General features: G+C 34.5%; 1 protein-coding gene across 2 annotated transcripts in view; it reads right to left on the bottom strand.

Annotated features, from left to right (window-relative positions):
• Positions 1 to 21,483, bottom strand: part of TLK1 (tousled like kinase 1) — a 160,264-nt gene that overhangs the window by 22,459 nt on the left and 116,322 nt on the right. For both annotated transcript variants that reach the window (XM_078146975.1, XM_020990947.2), the window contains exons 11-12: positions 20,794 to 20,982; positions 12,741 to 12,807 (exon numbers count right to left, since the gene is read on the bottom strand). In XM_078146975.1, coding sequence (XP_078003101.1) covers positions 12,741 to 12,807; positions 20,794 to 20,982 — 256 coding nt within the window. The remainder of the gene's footprint in view (positions 1 to 12,740; positions 12,808 to 20,793; positions 20,983 to 21,483) is intronic.

Here is a 21,483-nt window from a genome sequence, read left to right as displayed (position 1 = left end):
TAGTGGCCCCAGTTTCTATTTGAACTTGATACTGTTAGTAGGAAACTATTCTCTTTTGATTGCCAAATCTAATGGCCTCAGAATTCCTTATACTTTCTGTAGCCTTTGACACCATCCATCGTCATCTTCTAAAAACCCTCTTCTCTAAGGTTTTTGTGACACATTCTCTCCTGGTTCTCCTTCCACCTATATGACCCACTCCTTCTCAGTCTCCTTTACTGGATCAACATCCAGGTTACATTTGTTGATAGTAGGTTTTCCAAAGGACTATGTCCAGGGCCCTCTTTTCTTCTCCTTTGTACTATTTCACTTGGTCATCTCATTAGCTCCTGTGGATTCAGCTATCATGTCTATGTCGATGACTGTCAAATCTACTCATCTAGCACTGACCTCTCTGCTGACCTTCAGTCTCCGATCTCCAATTGCTATTGGACATCGAGAATAAATGGATGGATTAAATAGACATCTCAAACTCAACATGTCCAAAACTGAACTCGTTTTTCTTCCTATTCCCTCCCTTCTTCCCAACTTCCCTCCAGCTAGTTATTCAGGCTTGCAACCTAGACATCACCCTTGACTCTTCACTCTCATCCCACCCCACATCCAACGTGTTGCCATGGTCTCTCAATTTTACCTTTGTAGCATGTATCTTTAAAATACTCTCCCTTCTCTCCTGTGACATTGCCATCACCCTGGTACAGGCTCTCATCACCTCATGTCTGGACTATTGCAAGAACCTGCTGGCTGTTTCTGCTGCAACTCTACCCATTCCAGTCCCTTCTCTACTCAGCAGTCAAAATGATCTTCTTAAGGCAAAGCTCTGATCATGGTCAAACCCTGCTCAAAGTCCAGTGGTTCCCTATCATCTCTAGCATCAAATATAAAATCCTCTGTAGTTCAAAGCTCATCTTCAGAACCTGCCCACCTCCTCTGCCCCCATCCAGTTTTCTTATACCTCATATCTCACCATGCACTTGCCGAATGAGATGCTCTATATCCCGTTCTAGGCATTTTCACTTGCTATGCCTCAAGCCTGGAATGTTCTCCCTCCTCATCTTGGTCTTCTATCTCCCCTGGCTTCCAAAGTTCCAACTAAAATCCCAGCTTTTACAGCACAAGAAACATTTCCCAATCCCCTTTAATTCTACTGTCTTCCCTCTGTTGATTATTTCCAAATAATCCCGTTTATAGCTGTCGATCTTATCAGACTGCGAGGTCCTTGAGAGCAGGAACTTTCTTTTGCCTTTGCATCCCTAGTGTTTGGCAAAGGTGCTTTGTAGTTGTTGCTTAATAAATGTTAATCAACTGACTGACCGAATGGAGAAAGGAGATTATTTACAGCAGAGAGAGTAATCAAGAAGTTATTATACTAGTCAGTCTCCTTTGTTGGATCATCCTTCTCTCCCTGACCACTAAATTTGGGCATCCCCTAAGTCTTAGACATTTTTCTTTTCTTGTTCAACATTTCTCTCCCTTGGTGATCAAATCCATTCTCATGGTCTCCATTGTCATCTCTAAGCAGCAGACTCCCAAATCCAAATATCAAAGCTCTCATTTCTCTTGAACTCCAGTCCTGAGACATTTCAACCTGGTTATCCCATAGGCATCTCCAACTCAAAGGGTCCAATTCAACTCTTCTCCAAACTTCCCCATTTCTGCTGACAGCATCATCTTCTAGCCAGGTTTATAATCTTGGAATCATTTGTGACTCTCCTTCTCCCTAACCCCTATATTGTAATCAGCTGCCAAGTATTGCCAATTCTACAACATCTTTCTAATCTGTATCCTTCCTTTCACTCACACTGATACTTCAAATCCTTATCAACTCTCCTAGGATCACTGCAATAGTCTGCTTACCTCCAATCTCTTTCCTCTCTAATCCATTCCAAACCATCCAGTTGATTTTCCTAGAACATAAATCTGCCTCATTTACAACTCAAGAATTTTCACTGAATGCCTATTACCATTGAAACCCTATTATGACATACAAAATCCTCAGCCTAGCATTTGAAGTCTTGTATAAATTAGCTCCCAATTTCCCTTCCGGTCTTTTTTCATATGACTTCCCTTTATGTACTTTCTACCGTTCAGTTATACTTGCTTAATTGAATCCTATGCATAACATTCCAACTCCTATTTATCTTCTGCCTTTCCAAAGGTTCCTCTAAGTCTGGAATGGTTCCTTCAAAATATAACTCATGTGTCACCTCCTACTGGAGGATCTTTACTGCTCCTCATGTTATTAATACTTTTTTCCTCTTGAAATTACTTTGTATTTACTTACTGGTACATGTTTTATTCCCACTCCAACCCCCAATAGAAGGTAAGCTCCTTGAAGTTAGGTAGGAATGATTTTTGTTTTTATTTTTGCATCCTGAGCACAGTACAATGCACACAAAAAGGTACTTAATAAAACCTTGTTTAACTGAGTAGTCTAGATAAGAGGCAATCAGTGCTCTTGGCTCGAAGTGTTTTCACTAGAAGTTCCCTGAACACTCTCCCTCCTCATCTTTGCCTCCTGGCTTCCTTTACTAGCCTTCCATTTTGTTAGTGCATTCTTTCCTCTGAGATTATCTCTATCCTGTACGTTGTTTGCATGATGGGGGAGACCTCATTAGACTGTAAGGTTCTAGAGAGCAATGACTTCAAAAAAACAAACCAACCTACCTTTCTTTGTATTCTCAGTGCTTAATACAAAGCCTGGCACATAGTGGACACAATAAATTCTAACTGATTGAATGACTTTAAAAAGGATATATAAAGTAGAGAAGGGGTCAGATGTACGAGAGCTTATGGAAGGAGAATCAACAAGACATAAACTGATTGGATATGGGGGGGAGGGAGAGAAAGGAAGGACAGAGTTAAGGATAGGTCTAAGGTTATGAATATGGATGACTGAGAAGATGATAATGTCCTCAAGAGAAACAGAGAAGTATGTAAGATAAGTTTAGGAGAGAAGATTCTATGAGTTCCACATTGGATTCAGAATCATTTATTTAGAAATGGAAAGTAACTCAAAAACCACTTAGTACACCCTTCTCATTTTAACAACAAACTGAGGTCTATGGAGGTTAAATGATGACCAAGATCACACAAGTAATAAGTGGTGATAAAAATTGTTTTTTTAACCCATGGTCTCTGATTCTAGAAGCTAATATTTTTTTCTACTTTGCCATGCTTATAGGGCATCCAGGAAGAGAGAGAATTTGACAATGAATGACTCGAGCTTAGTCATGAGATTATAGGTAAGTACAGATTTTAAGTTATGTGAATAGAAATAACCTTTAACACTAGAGTAACTGATAAAATCAGCAAGGAGAGAGTATGGCAATAAGAGTAAGAGGTCCCAGAACAGAGACAAGAAAATACCAGACATTTACTTACTGATTGAATAAATTTTAGTGATAACATCACCAGGTAGTGGCTAGTATCATTTTTGTACAACTTAACAAGCCTTTATTGTTTTTTCACTAAGTAAGGTGATACAGGTTGCATTATATTAATTTTGATTAGTAACAGACATTGCCAAAACATTCAGAATTAGGTGCCAGGGAAGGATTGAACAGCTTGGCTCCAAAGTATTTATAAGGAGATGGTAAAGCCAAGATGAAGTAATCACACATCTCAAGTTGCTTAAAAGTTAAGTCCCTCAAAGCCAAAAAAATGTATGTACATCTTCTATACCATAAAAAAAATGTGTATTTTTAATCTCATGCAGAGAAAAAGAAACTAGCTTCAATATTTTGGTACTTTCAATGAAAGTGAACGGTTACATTTATTAACAAATGTTTGTTGAATTTAATTTATTGAAATGTACTATAATAAAATGATAGCAAATTTTTCTGTTTATTAATTAAGTTCAACAAGTATTTGTTATCAGCCATCACCTAACAGAAAAAATACATACCCCTATTATCAAATGTTATTTCAATTATGGTCAAGCTAAAGACAGAGCTACAAGTCCAGAATAGGGCAAATCAGTTTTCCCCTAGTGCAGAAAACTGCTCTGAGGTTACCATACATCTGCACTGAGACAATTTAGCCTTCCAAAGAATCCACTGTAAAGTACCTACCCCAGGCCTTCTCCTGCTGGAGTAGAACCTTCTAAGCCAAAAGCAGTGGTAATTTCTGGAAATAGAAGGTGGTATACAAGTATTTGGGACCTTTTTTTAAAAAAAAATATCAAATTAATAATATCTAATACTCTTTGATCACCTACCGAATTAATTTTTAGGGAGACCAAAGTAAAGATGAGAAAGAAAACAGAAAACAGAAACATTAGCTATATAATATTTTTTGGTCTCTATGGGAGATTACAATGAATGATTACTTTAACAGTTGATAAAAAGAGCAGAATTACAAATAAATTGTATGACTGGCTTTTCCTGAATGGAACCAAATATTTTCAACAAAAGCAACACAGATAACACGGTTCTTCTTCTTCTTCCTTTTTTGTACCTATAGCTTCTTAGCATGGTATTCAAAATATAAAAGATAGGAATCAATCTACCTTTTTTTTCACACTTTTCTTCCATTAACTACCTTAAACCTATCCTTCAAACTCCAGTCAAACTGAAAGACTTAAACCATACCTATACGTTAATACCTGTGTCCTTGCATTTCCAGATGACCACATTTCTTTTGCATGTACACTCACATACCCTGAACATACAAAAATTCAACCTAGACATTAAAAAAAAATAAGACTTAACTGTTGATCTACTAACCTGAAACTAAACGTACAGTTTCAATGTGGTTGTATGACAGTTTTAAAAAGCCAACAAAACTTGGCTCATTTTCTTTTCTTCTTTTGGTCTTTCAATTCTTTTTTTTCCCTTTTTTTTTATTACTAAAACTTCTCATTTTCTAAATAATTTCCTAAATATTTTTCTTACTTTCTTCCCGGTTCTCCTTTTCTCCTATGCTTCTCCTTTCCTTCAAGTACAATCTTTCTTTAGAGACAAAAGTATTATAAAGCAAAATTCATGCTTTAAAACATCTGTATGAAAACTAGTAAAATTTATATTGATGCTGGGTAGATTCTGACTAACAAGATTCCTAATAGTGATGCCTATCTCCACAGCAGCAAATAGATGTACTTAAGTAATTAGCCAAATTAAAAGATTAAGGAAATTTTTTTTCATTTGTATTTTAAACACGTTCTTGACAACAAACTAAAAAATTAGTTGCTATACAATGGAACAGACCTTCCTTAATGTTTGGAGATATCATCACTATCTAGAAAGTTTAAGCATAAGTTATTTTAGGCATAGCTCTGGCATGTGTGTAAAGGTATAGCACCTAGGATACTATTTATTTTTTTTTATCCTTTCTTGCTAATCACCATCTTGTCCTAACAGTCTGGTTCTTTGGATCTTTTAAGGATCTTGCCAGTTCTGTTTCTGCACATATAGTCTAAGAATTCTTATAAAGGAAATTTTTTTTAAATATAGGATGATGATACTACCGACTCACCATCTTTAATTAGGATGTATAATTGTGGTTTTTCCTGTGGTGATGCAAGGTTTAAACTACCCATACTCTCATTCAGTTTCCCTTATGACCAATGATATGCATTTGTAAGACAGCCTACAATAATGGACCTTATTTTACTCTATGTAAAACAAAGTTGATTATATTGGACTTAGCCACCAAATTTGAACTAATTTGTACCATGCTCTCTCTGTTGAGCTGAATTACTTAACCCATCTCCAAAAATAATTCAAAAAGAAAATATTCAATACTACAGACTGACATAAGGAATTAGTCTGTGTAACTTCACTGGCATGGGGAACTCTCAGATAAGAAAAATCTTTCTACTAATTCAGGCTGACACATTTTCTGCAACTCAGGTTTAGCTGCTTAAAGCATTTAGAGACTAACTTATAAAGGTCACACAGCCAGTATATATCAAAGGTAAAACTTGAACCCAGGACTTTCTGGTTCCAAGGCTAGCTAGCTATCCATTATTCAACACTGCCTCATTAGACATCTTTACAGATAAGTAGACATATTTGAATTCAGTTGCATATAAAACAACTAGAATTCTCTACAACACTAGGCATGAGGTTTTTTTTTCTTTCTTTAGAAGAATTCTGCTATCACCTAAAGCAAACAATGAAAACTTAAAAACATTCAAAAGTGACTCTGGATGTATATTTAATGAGAGCAAGAAGCAGAATATGGATATACTAAGTTTACATTTCTCACTGAATGATACCTCACAGGGCTGCTATAAGGGAAATGTTTACAAACATTTATTGGACTCTTTGAAACCCTGACAGTTCTGTATTCTCAGAATCTATAGGATGCTCAATCATCTTCATGAGATGTGATTCTTACTCTTTTTTTTTTTTTTGGAGACAATTGGGGTTAAGTGACTTGCCCAGAGTCACACAGCTAGTAAGTGTCAAGTGTCTGGTCTGAGACTGGATTTGAACTCAGGCCCTCCTGACTTCAGGGCCAGTGCTCTATCCACTGCGCCACCTAGCTGCACCCTGATTCTTGATTCTTAAATAAGCAAAAGGACATAATCTTAAATTCAGAGATCCAGAATATTTCTTGGCAATTTTATAATATGACAGATGAACCAAAATAAATTACTTCTCTCACTCTCACAAGACAGGAAATCAAGATGGCATGCAATACTATTCACAGGTAACATGGCTTAACATGGTTTAACCTGGTTACATACAGTTCTGAAAGGAACCTCTTTTCTAGTACATTCTCTCCAGATATCCTAGTGATAAATATTTATTGATATCTCATTATTTTTTATAGACACAAAATATGTTTGCCTTCACCTAAAGAGGGAGCTCCTGAAACATTTCTTTTGCATAATTAAAATAGTTGGAAGGACAAGTTTGGAGAACCAGTCCTCTAAGTTTTCTAGCTATATTACCAAAATATTTATGTATGTTATACCCCAAATATAAGTGACAAATGTCACCCATAAATTCTTGGTACTTGTCATAATAAAGGATGGATGAATTAGATAGCAGAACTGTTCTTGAAAAGGAGACCAAAGAGGAGGTCAGGATTCAGTATTAATTAATTGGTGGTCATTCACCTAAAATCAGTGCCCTGTTATATTCCACTGTTCAAAAGGTTGTAGAAAATCCCGTGTCTTCCATCTCAACTAGTTGAATGATCCACTGTGTAGGAGTGAGAAAAGAGCTGTCCTTGGTCTTGACCTGTAAAAATTTCATCATGGAGGATTAATACTGATGTTGCTGCTGCCTGTGACTGGTTCAGTTTTTCTCTGCAGGTGGCCAATATCGGTCAGAAAACAGGATTTCTGTGGCAGTGCTGACTGAAGGGCAGGGCTGTTGCTATACTTTTATCTCTTCAGAACGGAGGCACAAGGAGAGGTGAATGCCACATCACAAGGAGCAAAGGAGAGAGAGAGAGAGAAATGGTGTCAGGTGGCATGTTGGATGGGTTTTTTGTTTTAGTAGACTGAGGAGACTGTAAATAGTTTGGCCCTCTGACTCCATCTCTGCAAAGGTACTTTTGGTGTTGCTGATGATGATCCTTGACCACTCCAACACCAATTACAAATTCATTTACATTTTTCCAAATTAACTTCTGAATTCATATTCAGGGATTGTAAATCAAACCTACACATTTCTCAACATCCACAAGTGAAATTAAAAAAAAAACACCAAAAACAATAGTTCCTATTACACTAGCTATCATATCCCAACCCTCACTAAAATGTTTAGCTTTCTATAGACACCATCTCTCCTTATGAACTTTAAAAACTAAAATCTTTACATAAATAAGCCAAAAGACTAGAGATAATATACACCATAAAATCCCTCTATGCCATTCATAGCATTAACTTGTAAAACACCAGTAATAAGACATGAACAAAGGTCCTCACAACTATAAACCTCTCATCAGCCCGAGGATGTTGCCACTGAATGGCAAATGTCTTTTTAATAAAGTATGACAACAGTGAAAATGTTACAAGGATGATGGCAGCTAAACTATTTGTAACTTTACTAATCCTTCTTGGAAAGTATAGAACTCAAAGTATGCCCCTTAAACAGTTCTTTTCAACAAAGTTTTCAAAACTATAAAAAAAAAATTTTGGACTACTACAACCTTAACCTGAAATAATGCCTCTATTTCTCGACTTAATGTTTCCTTATTCCTAGAATTTACCTACCCTAAGTGTCAATATAAAAACAACGACATCACCTGATAAATAATTTTGCATGTTTACTAAAATCCATTGGTTCCACATGGAAGCATAACTATACAAAATGGGAAAGAGTTGGCAGCTCTGCCTCAGAGGAAAAATCTTCTAAGGGAATGCAATGACTTCCTTTGCAATCACAAGCTTTTAATACACGATACTCAAGGGGGGAGTTGTATGTATTACTGGTAAATTGAGCTTGGCTTGCTGAAGTAACAAAAAAATTACTTTTCCTAATTAAAGCAGTTTTAGAGATATTATTCTGCATTCCTTCCACATTTTATTTATTTAGTTTGATCTGTAGAGTCCTTTACAAGAAGTTAAAAAGAAATTTGAAATTACTTCTGAGAGAATTATGGCATTTTGTTACAAATGTTTGCCTCTTAGTTGACCTTTATAAAAATAAATTTGGGGTGGAAATCAACCAATACACTAGCAAATTATGGAATTACTTTAACTCATGCAACATCCACAAAGGTAAGCCCCAAAGAAGACATTTTAGATGTACAACTCCATTAACTTAAATGATTCTCCTTTAACTGCAACAAAAATGAAATGATATATCTCCCAAAAGGTTTAAGGAGAAGCAAACTCTTCTACTTAGAGACAAGAAAAGTGCATGGTGAATTCGTTTCTCTATAATTAAAAGCCAACTCACTGAGTGTTTAAAATAACAGAACTCTAATTTGCCTGACTGCTACAGTAACTCAAACCCAATAAATACTGGAAGAAACTGCTGTTCATACACAAAAGTGACACTGGATGTTTTTCATAAACACTAACAAAATACAAGAGGCCTCAATTTGACAGATTCTGTAAGCGCTGCCCTTTCAGCATTGGTCAGACACCACAAAACTATGACTGTACTCTTACAAAGAACTGGGCATTGACTTTTAGATTTTCTGAGCAACAACTGCTTTGGTTATCCTGTTGTTATTTGTTCTCAATTCTGGTGAGTTGTGGAATAGTAATTCAACTGTATAAAGCTAATATACTTGTTTCTTCTTTAGTTTCCATCGTAAGTTAAAATGCATCTTGCCACAAAGTAGCTGTGTAAAGAAAAAGTAAATGGGTCCTTCATTCCTTCTGTTCATAAATTTACATTTAACCCAGTACCATATTTCTCATGTACTTTCTCAGTCATTCATTTCTCACTGATGCCAAAATCACAACCAAATCATTTTGTTCAATTGCTGACATCCTTCATCAGTCATGATATTAGTCATTTTTCTCAAACTACAATACCTACGAATTAAGAAAACAAGTTCAATTTAATTGTGTAGCTGATATACCCTTGACGATGCAAACGTATACACTTAAAGTTAAGAGCTGGTAACCTGAAGACCGATGGTAAAATCCAGAGTGTTTCAACATACAAATGACCACAATTCACACCTAGCCCTTGGCAGAAGTTGTTAAAGAGCAAGTAACACATCAAATATATTCAAGTCTAACAAGTTCAGGAGCAGGGTGACCTGATATAGTAGTGAAGCACCTTCTTGACTCAGGCAGATGGTGGAGGCAGTGGGAGCACTGGGACTGGAATCAGGTAGGCCTGAGTTCAAACCCACTCTTAGACACTTACTAGCTGTGTGACTTTGGGCAAGTCCTATAACCTGGCTCAGTTTCCCCAAATGTAAGATCACAATAGCATCTTCCTACCTCAGAGGGCTGTTGTAAGGATCAAAAGAGAAAATAAGTGTAAAGTGCTTAGCACAATAAAAGGAACTTAATAAACACTTGCTTACTTCCTGTTCCCCTTTCTTCAGGCCCAGTCCTCTGCATTCTATTTGTATTCTAAGGGAACAATTGTCTTAAAATACCCAACAGAAGGTAATTATTTCCTAATTACTTCTTTTTAGAACACATGACTGAACTATGCCTTTCATGCTTCATAATTCAAAAGCCATAGTAAACTTAGGCAGCAGGTGCCCACTTCTGCTCCAAGGTGATGCTGCCAAGTGTCTGGGTTCCACCATCTCCCTTGTGTAAATTTTAGACTTCTTGATGAGTTTTTTGGGCGCACACCCACACCCCCAAGTCTGTCAAATGTAATATTAGAGGATCATAAATCTAGACCTGGAAGGGACTAGAGAAATTATCTAGTCCCATTCCTTCATTTTTGTAGGCCTCCATAGGTTAAACGATCCACCCTTAGTCATACAGGTAACATGTCAGAGTCAGGATATAGACCAAAATTCTTTGGCTCCAAATCTAGCACCTAATAATTTTAAAATGTCAGGAATATTGGGGTATGTTTCAAGGTTATAATTTCTTCTGCTCTCCCCAAATAATACTCCAGGATAGAGGGAAAAGACCACAAATATGTAATTTAGGGTAGGTAAGAAAAAAGAAGAGTTGTAACTATGAAGCTGTCACTGCCACCTCAGTGAGTATATTCCAAGTCAATGAGAAAAAGGAAATTGATCATAAAAGGGACAAAGATAAGAGAATGAATAGACAAGGACATACAAAAGCTGAAAGGGTAAATCATGGAAGTTAAAAGAGAAAAGTACAGTGTTTTTGATACTGTTTATAAGTATCTATCTCTTCTTAAAAAGTGTTACTACACAGCTGTCTATGAATCAAGTATTATGAATGTCCAAGAGAAGCTCACTATTTAAAAGCAAGTTTGCCATACAGCCTTTTCAAAAACAAAGAATTCCACTGTATTACACTAAGTCAATCCCTAATTTATCAGCTACATAAGTTCAGGCTTTCATGTAAGAGGTTTCCCTAAAGAAGCACATAATATGCAGTCTAGTCTCCAGAAACATAGATTAAAATCATTCTGTTTTATATAGAAATAAGAGTCTTGCAGGGAAAGCTTTATTGTATTCAGACAATAAAAGTCCCTATGATCTTATGGAGAACATAATATAAAGCAGGATATATAGAATAATTCACTTTTAATAGAGGTATAAATGTTATACATTCAACTTCTAAATGCCAAAATGAGTCCTCTCATTGGACAAATATACCTATCAAGCACTTTTGGTTGGATCTGTATCAGACAAGGGCAACAGTAAGAACAAGATGGTGTTGGAGGGAAAAGGGGACAGATTTAGATATGGCTGAAAGATTATATTAAGAATAAAGATTTTAAAGGAAGATAGTGGAATAACAATAACACTAAATTTGATACAGAGTTTCTATAAGGAATCAAATGCGGAACTGTGGTAATCAAAGTAAAGGCCAAAGCATGTCTTGGGTCAAGAATTCAAAGCTGACTTATAGTTAACAGGACCATGTACACATATGTAGAAAGAAGAACCTGGCTACTGCCTCAACCTATAAACTAAAAAAAAATCAATAACTTCTGTCAATACCCATTTCTCCTCTTTTTTCCCCCCAACAACCACCTTCCCCCACACCACAGAGAGCTCAACATTCTGGAAAATGTAAAAGTACCCATCCAAAAATAAAATTAGGAACCACTGCTCTAAAGATCATATTTTCTTTCCTATATAATACTTGTCTAACTAGAAGAATATTTGATACTGAGGTCTGATTACACAAAAAGCAGGATTTTACAGAAAAAGAAAAAAGGAGGATCCAATAAAATTTCTCTCCCCATTTTAGGGTTCAGGACAAAGCTAGGAAGTAAGTGTACTATTTTGTAAATAAACAGGTCTGAATTTTAAATGTCACATAAAAAATGAGGCTAATTTAGTGATATCTGTGTGTCCTGGTTCAATAAAGATAAAGGTAATAATGTTTTTCCAGCAGTTTCTTTTTTACAACTTGTTCAGTAGATCTTTTGAAATTAAAATACATAAAGAAGAAAGGGAAAACAGTTTAAAGAAACACAATAATATCTATATATAGTTTCATTATTTGGGAAAAAAACTCTTGTTATTCTTGTTATTCTTTTTCAATACACTGAACTAAGAATAAGCTATTGAAATGGTTTTTAAACAGTAATGAAGAGAATCAAAACCTTGATACTGACAACTGACAGTTCCACAAATGAATACAAATCAATTTTTAAATTGTGTCAAAATTTCTTATCACTTTATAATAATATTCCTTATTATTTTACAATAATTAAAATTATTTCATTAATCAAATTTAAATATAAATTTTTATGAAAAATATTCTTAAACACGTATATAATAGTTTGAAAGCCCCAGCTTATAAAAGCATTGCAAACTCTTATAATTTATTACAAAACAGTGAAACAGGAGCAATATGGAATTTTACTTTTCTGGTTATAACATAGAACATGTTTCCTAAAAAATTCAGTTCTAAGAAATTTAAACTTAGTCTACAACTAGCATTTCCTAATTTAACCAAACAATAACATTACTACTCTGCTATGTGTATAAGTTATATTGACCTTTCATGTGCTCAATGTTTTATATTTAAAAAAAAATATGCTAAAGCTATGCTCATTCCCATGGCCTGTCAATGGCTGTTTTCACCTCAGATCTTCACTGTTTCTCCCATGTCCAATTTCTTGAGTGAAACCCTCCAATGCCAAACCCTACAATTCCCACAATTAAACTAAAAACCCCAGTTCACTAAGTCCACATACCTTTTTGAGATGTCCTAGTCTAAGTTTGAAAATTTCTTCTTGTTCGTGGTACTCTGCTAAAGTCAGCCTGCCAAAACAACAAAACAGTAATCCTACATATTAAGATTATTATTTATTTTAAAAGGTAGGCCATTAAATAACAATCAGCATAATAATATTGTGATTAGTAAATTATCAAAGCAAGATTCTAGATCAATACACTACAGTTACATTTAAGTCTTATATGTATAATAAATTAAATCATTTAAAATATAATAAATACATAACTTGGACATTTTCAGAAACTTGTATTTTGGACAGTGGTTTTCAACTAAAAAAAATCATCATAAAAAAATCCACAACTCAGAAAAAATACTTTAACTTCTATTAAAGTGTAATAAAATTGTAATAAAATTTAACTACTCATACTTTTCAATTGTGAAAATTTGGTCATAATAAAATTTCAAATACAATACTATAAATTAAAAAAACACTTAATGAGTTAAATAATGTCAAATTAGGCACACACATTTTTATTAAATATTTATTTAGGGAAAGAGATTAGAGCTGTGATTGCATTAATATAAGAATCTCCCAAATTAGCAAACTCTATCAATATAGGTAAATACCTTTCCTACAACTTACAGACTTAGGGAGCTGTTTCTTAGAGCAATGTGAGGTTATGTGACTTGCCCAGGGTCTCACAGCCAGTATATGTCAGAGGCGAAACTTGAATTCTTCTGGCTCAGAAGCAGGCTTTCTATTCCCTACACTGTTGCCTCATGTATTAATATAGTATTTTCAATTTTGCATGTGATTTGTAAACATTTTATTAGCTGCATAATTCATTTAAATATTCTAATAATCTGAAAACATTATTAGCAGATAATTTTTTTAAGCAAATTAAGTGAATTCTATACTTCCTAAGAAAAGTAGTCACATGAGGGAAGAACTATTTTATTTGCACTGAAAACAACTTCCATATTTATTTATCAGATCTAAGTAAAGCTCTTTAATTGTTCACAATTTCCAGGGATTTGGGTAAAGTGTTATTCTATTGACACAAATACATGCTATATTAATTTACTCATGTTCATGAACCACCACAGCATAAACCTGCTGCAATTATTTATTCTTTAGTCATATTCCAAGAAAAGTCAATTCTAGACAAAGTATAGAAAAAGAAAGTTATTAATCTGCAGCAAATACAGCTGCAACAACTATTTTTATCTATCTCCTAGTCCCCCCTCCCCCCGCACACACACCTACCTACCCACCCACTGGATTCGCTTACTACTAATAAAAGGATACCTGATGATATTATATTAAACTACCAATCTTCAGTTACTCAAGAACATTTATTATTTCTATTAGGGAAACTTTTATTCCAAAAGATTAAAAGGATTTTTGTTGGGGATATTTTTATTCCAAAATATGTATATGTATATAGTTAAATCTTATTAATTCAAAGTAACCAGGGGGGAGGGTGGAAGGGGTGTAACAAATCAATCTGAATGAACAATTAGTCTTTTTTTATAGCTTTATTACATACAATAATTAAAATAAAACCAAAGTACTGTAAATGAAAATTTATAAATGATTTCTAGTTAGCAAATTAACTACATGTTTAGTGTCTCTAAAGTACCCTAAGGCACTCTTACATAGTTAAAATACTCATATGTAATATGTAATTTTATTGCAAAAGTACAGCCAAAGTTTTCTGGGTCCAGGTTATCACAAATTTTGATTAGTGTGGTATGAATTAATGATGTTTTACAATACACACATATATACAGTTTTATTTACAAGTAGTTTCCTTAAGTTAATAACATCAGACTAATTTTTTTTCATATGGCCAGAAATGGCAAACTTGATGAAAACAAATTATATGATATCAAAGATAAGAAAGGGGATCCTTAAAATTTTATTAATGCAAATATTAGAAGAAAATTCCATGAGTTAAAAATAAGCAGGCTTTTTCAAATCATCTTTTAAAAGATCCTTAATGACTGTGAAAGAGTAAGCATAATTACATAAATCTATTTACAAAAACTTACTTAAATGTTCATAAGAGCCTAACATTTTATATACTGTAGCATATAATTCTTAATAAACAACAATCTACCAGGCTACCTTTTAAATGAATAAAATAATGAGGATTTGGTTCTTTATTAAAAACTATTAGTTTAATGCAAATACGGAATAATATATTATTAGAAGTGACTATATATATGTACATATGTATATATAAAAAACAGGAAACCAGAATTCTAAGTGAATCTGAAGAACAGAATTTTGAATGCACAGAAGTAATAAACCTGAAACCTCAAATTTAAGGAATTTCAGTCAGCGGCACATTGTTGTTTAGTGGTATTTATCAGAGGATTTGAATATTGGGTTATTCCTATGACTCAAGCAAAAAGGAAAAAAATTACTAACATTTCTATAGCATTTAGTATGTGCCAGGAATTGTGCTAAAGTTCTTTAAAAAAGTGATGATGCTCTAATTTTTAATTTTTGAAGAAAGGTAGAAGGGAAAAGTAGATCAACAATGAGAAAGTCCTGAAAAAAAAATCACATGAGTAAAAACTGAAACGTTACAATGCTCTAACTTCTTGCAGCTATGATGCTTACAATTATTAGGTGCCATAGAAGTGCCAGAACTCCAATCTCTTTCTTCACTTTTCTTTTCAAATCAACCTCTATGAGGATTTTTTTCTCTTAGCTCAGATTTTGGAAGATATCTCATATTTTGAAATGGAAAGCAGAAAATAAGATTTATTGATAGGAATTCTTGTTACAGACAGCTTTGAAGGCAATTGCGTGAAGGACATATATTGCAAATATTAAACCTGATCTTTTTAAATGAATAATTAAATTCAAATTGCCCCAATAAAATGTGGGGTAATACACAGCAGATTAATACATCTTGCAATTAGCATGAGATCTGTATCTCTCTCCTCATAACCTAGTTGGCTCAATCTATGGTCCCGATGCCCAAGACTGCCTTCTTCATGGTGAAACTGTGAAGGTCATAAGTATTAAATTTAGGTCTTCGGTATTAAATAATGTCCCAGAACTAAGCCTGAGCACATAACATAAGTTGATTGTAATCAAGAAAAAAAAATCATAAGATGTAGATGGCATTACTTTGGGAATTCAAGAAAGAAGGAGAAAAGATATTTTAGGAATATTAGTTTGGTAATACTATATAAGATTGATTGGAAAGGAAAGAGACCAATTAAGAGGTTATTTTAATAGTCCATATTAGATAAAGGCCTGTCATAAGATATTAGCTATGAGACTAAAGAAGAAGATATGAGGCATTCTCAAGAAAGGGATTAATAGTAGTTGCTAATAGAGAACAAGGGGAAGGTCTGAGAATTCAGATGATTCCAGCTCGAGTCCTGATTATTTCTAAAAAATTTCTCTTGATGACTTTGGGAAAAAGAAAAATTAATAATAGGGATTTCTGCTACTGCTTCTTTCACTCTCTTCTTAAACTCCTACAATCTGGTTTTTAATCTTATCATTTAACTGAAACTATTTTCTCCAAATTGCCAATGATTAACTGCCAAATCTAATGGCCTCTTCTTGATCCTTCCTCATCCTTCTTGACCTGTCTTCAGTACTTGATCCTACTAACCACTTTTCTTCTCCAGGATGCTCTCTTCTCTTTGGGTTTTCTTCATTTTCTTCTTACCTGTCTGATTAATCCTTCTCAATTTCTCCTACTGGATCTTCATCCATGTCATATCCACTAATTGCATGCAATCCCAAGAATCTGTTGTTTTCTGCTTCTCCTCTATTCTAACGTACATAGTGCTTGCATCAGCTCCTAGGCATCCAATTATCATCTCTATGCAGATGATTCACACATCTATATATCCAGCTCTAGTTTCTCTCCTGAGTGTAAGCCCCACATCAACTTTTGGACATTTCAAAATGGATGTCCTATAGGTATATCAAGCACAGTGGTAGGCATATCTTAAGTGCTTAATAGCTGACTGTTGATTAATTTGATTTTAAAAAAAAAAGACCTTCTAAAATAAGAGACTACTACCTGAAGCAATCTAAAAACATTTTGCAGAATATCAGAATTTCCTCCCGTGTTAAAAATAATTATATCCTAATTTCTTGATGCAAAAGGAGCTACAGAGTCATAATTCCTTTATGACAACAGATGTTCTGAAGTAAGCCAAAGCTCAATCTCCAATTTACTAGTTCAAACAAACTGCTGACTATATTTTTCTGAGTTTCAACACTGATAAAGCAGTGATCAATCTCTGAATTGCTCCAACCATTTCAGGAAAAAATCTCAAATGATTTCAGCAAAGCCACTCACAAAGTCACAAACCCTGACTCTCAAAATTTCACTACTGGGCATGTATACCAAGTAAAAGACAAAGAAAAGGTCCAATATAATACTAAAATGTTCACACCCGCTCTTTTTGTTGCAGGGAAAAAAAACTAAACAAAACAGATCCCATCCAGTAGATAGTGGCTGAATAAACTCTGGCATTTGAATATTATTGTACTGTAAGAAAAGACAAATATGAGGGATTTGGAGAAATATAGTATGGCAATAGTAATATTCTAAGTCCCTAAGACTAGTTTTTCCTAAAAAGTATTGAAACAGCACTCAAGATTTAATTGGCTTCAGACTAAAGAGTTTTGACTTAGCTTCCTGGTTAGCCTAGGTATAAAAAAAGCAGAGCACGAGGAATCACAATTTGCCCCTTAGGTTTTTAGCTGGTGGACCATCATGGACAAACACATGGTCAGGAAAGTTTACTGAATCAATGCTGTATCCTTGCTAAATATGTTTTCCCTACTCCAGCTAAATAAACTGCATTTTATAAACTACCAAATGTTTTAAAGTGTCTCAATTCATTCTAATATCAACCAAAGCTATATTGGCCTGACTCAGACCTAGCCTACTATACATGGGAAGATCTGTATGAACTGATTCCTAGGAGAACAAATTACACATGATTACAACTTAATAAAAAACACAAGCTGGAAAATGAACTTAGAATGAATACAATGAATAACCCAGAAAAAACAGAAGTCAGATGAATATGAATGCTGAAAATGGTAGACATGGGGTATTAGTTGGTTTGCCTTGACTGTTTTTCTTTGGAGGCTTGGAGGGGGGATAAATAAGAGATGGTTTCTTTAAAAAATAACATGTTAATAAGGACTTAAGAGAAAAATATTTTAATGTTCCAAAGTGGTTTATAGCATAGAATGGATAATGTGGAGTGGAATTCTATCAAGGGGACCACACAGAACCATTTCTATTTACAATTGGAATGTTCTACTTAGGAACAGACAAGGATTACAGAATAGAGTCAGAAATGTGTTTCAAGAAATCACGTAACACTTATTGATCCCATCACTCAAAACATACCCTAATGATAGAAGATAAAGAAAATAAAGATCAGCAGTTCAATGATAGTCACAACCTCTTTATTTCTATCAAGAGAGGTAATATGGTGTAGTAGAGTTCTGAACTTTCAGCCAAGAAGTTGTTGTTCTTCAGTTGTTTCAGTTATGTCCTACTCTTTGTGACCCCATCTGGGGTTTTCTTGGCAAAGATACTGGAGTGGTTTGCCATTTCCTTTTTCAGCTCATTTTACAGATGACAAAACTAAGGTAAACAGGGCTAAGTGACTTGACCAGGGTCACACATCTAGGAAGTGTCTGAGGCAAATCTGAACTCAGAAAGAGGAGTCTTTCTGACTCCAGGGATGACACTCTATTCACTCTGCCTCCTAGCTGCCCCTCAGCAAAAAAGATCTGGATTCAAATCCCAAGACAGTCACCACCTCTGTTAAGCAGGGGCAATTTACACCTCTGAGCCTCATTTTCCTTATCTGTAATACAGGGAAAGGAACTGGACCTTCCCTGGTATAGAGATCTCCCAGGCAAGGATAATGCCCTCTCTAATGCACGTTCTCTAAAACTTAAAAAACATGAGCATGTACAAAATGAAGAAGAGAACACAGTACATAAGCTATTCTCATTAGTTATTTACATGGATTTTTGCTATAAGTAGTTCTGATTATATGGCCATATTTAGAGTAATGGGACTGGGGGATATCTGTTCATTTGTTTTTGTTGAGGTTGTTAAATGGATAATTGTGGATGAAGGGGGACAAAAAGATAAAAGAAATCAAATAATTGTAACATTCACTCATTGACAGTATTTTCTAGTATGGAAAATAAGAACACAGCAACACTGTTTCACAAAATGGAATTACTTGTAACTTCTGTGGGAAAGGACACATCAAAGCAGAGGAAAGGCACCACAAAAGAGGAAGTGAAACAACATATTAGCCACACTAGAATCTACCCAGATGATCAAAGAAAAGTAACCTGAAAGGTATGTAGGGTGGGAGAGGGACAGGGGGGAGGGTTGGAAGAGAGAAAACTGGGTCTTCAACAGGAGCTTTTAAACCTTTTTTGTGTCACAGGCCTTTTTTGTAGTCTGGTTGAAACTTATGATCAGATAACTTTTCAAAATAATGTTTTTCAATACATAAAATGTATAAGATTACAAAGTAAACCAATTATACTGAAATAATTATCAAAACAATTTTTTCATAAATTTCACAGACCCCAGGTCTGTAAGATGAAATAGAAAAAAAACAATGATAATGGATTTAATACACAAAAGGTTTGGATTTGGAGCTGTTTCTATTCCTCAAAATGAGGTAGTCACATGAAACAGGCTTATTGTTTAATAATGCGTGAGTCACATATGTGAATATATAAATCCAAAAAATGAAGTCTAAAAGGGACAATTCTTCCCCAACCTTGCCAATCATAAATGGAGATAGGAAGGTGGGGAGGAGAAGAATTTAATTTTGTCTCAGAAGAATGGAAGTCAAAAATTTAAAATCTTCAAGAACATAGGTTTGAAAGGTACATGGTTGGATACCTGGTAACATTCTAAAAATACATTTATCCTCTTAACTTCTGTTTGCCTCAGTTTCTTCAACTATAAAATAAAGATAATAATATTAGCACCAACCTCCCAGAGTTGTTGTGAGGATCAAATGAGATAATATTTGTAAAATGCTTAACAGTGCCAGGCGCACAATATAAATGTTAGCTAATATTATCATCATCATTATTATGTTTACAAAAAAGAGAAATAGATAAGTAGAACTGAAAAAGCTCATGTTTGGTGGGGGGGGAGTATAATTTTAAAAGAAACAAAAAAATTAGCATATTGGGTCCCAGGTTAATTAACAAATATTAATTCAGTGCAAGACATGTGTAAATCATTCAACCGCATTTTAAATTTTTTAAAAACAGACTTCCCAGGAGCCTAGACCAGATAACGTCCTAATGTTTTGTGATTTTGTAGTCAATCACTATTTGGCACAAATGCTTAAACTATACATCCACCAAATCAAGCAGAATTTTTACATCTAACCACGATAATAAACCAACAATTAGTTGGTTTATAGCTAAAACTGCAGGAACCAAGCTTGGGGATTTTTAAAAAATCTCATTATAAAAGCAATTACATTACTCTGCATCTCAGAATGTGTTTCATGCTTCCTACATTTGTAAAGCATTTAGCAAAGTGCCTACCAGCACCACTACTAGAAGACTTAGAAATAACAAACTCATTCAATGTGCCAAAGAATTGTCCTCAAGTTTCTATCTTGTGGCATTCTTTTAAAGGTAAACTACTGTGGCCTCATTTAAAAAAAAAAACACACACACACACATGATGAGGAAAAGCCTAATTGAAATGGTCAAAGGTTTAGATGAATTCCTATTCTGAGTCATTCAGAATATTAAAAGTAGAGATTCCACTCCTTTTCTAATTGCTAAAGTCTCCATTTTAAAACAGTTAACCAAGTTAACAGTTAACAAAATTTTAAAAATTAAAGAAATTTAGAATTATAGTTTCTTTTTGGCTCATATTATTATAGCGCTAACCTGTCAATTACTGCCCTTCTTCCTAGGTATAACTATTTTTTATACTAATTACATACACTGACCACATGTGATTGCTGGTAATGTTCAAAAAAGGAAAATGAAACAAACTTACAGTTGTGGTAAATTAGGTCTAACAAAAGGATCATTTTCTGCTCCATTGACAGCTTTGTTTTTCCTTTGTTTTGGTTCAGAATTGGTGGAAGGTGCCTGAGAATTATTAGTAGTCGGTGGTTTTCTCTTTGCCAGGAGTTTTCTTTGCCTTTCAATATCCTCCCTTTGCTGATTTACCCATTCTTGTTGTCTGTCAACAAGAGAAATAGAAATGTCACTCATCTATAGATGTATAAAATTAAAGCGTGAAATGTGGCACACCAAGGCCACCATATAAATGGAGATCATATCTGGAAATAAAAGTAATAAGTAAGAACTGAGGCCTGGAAAAGTTCTGACCCCTCAGTGAGGGAAGGCACCAAATGCAGTGAGATATGCCAGTCTTTGAATTTAGAATACTAAACATTTATTGTCTCTGGATGCTTTTTTGCAATTACAGTTTTCACTTTGATCTTGTGGTTGGTATCATCCTATTGGTTGAAGCCAATGGAGAATGAACAAAGAAGAAAAAAGGTATCCTTGGCTACGTGCAGAGGGCAAATTGCCAGAGGTACAATCACCCTATTTATAAAATACCAAAATGTTTATCATTCCACCTTATTTTGATAGAAGGTTATAAACCTCACCAAGTGATCAGCCTCAGTTCACCTCAAAGATATAAAAGAGTTTTACTGCTAGTTCAGCTGCCAGT

This window comes from Phascolarctos cinereus, unplaced genomic scaffold (genome assembly GCF_003287225.1).
Source record: "Phascolarctos cinereus isolate Bilbo 61053 unplaced genomic scaffold, phaCin_HiC Scaffold_726;HRSCAF=1367, whole genome shotgun sequence".
Lineage (NCBI taxonomy): Eukaryota > Metazoa > Chordata > Mammalia > Diprotodontia > Phascolarctidae > Phascolarctos > Phascolarctos cinereus.
The sequence above is the reverse complement of the archived record's forward strand: the minus strand, read 5'-3'. Positions and strand labels throughout refer to the sequence as shown.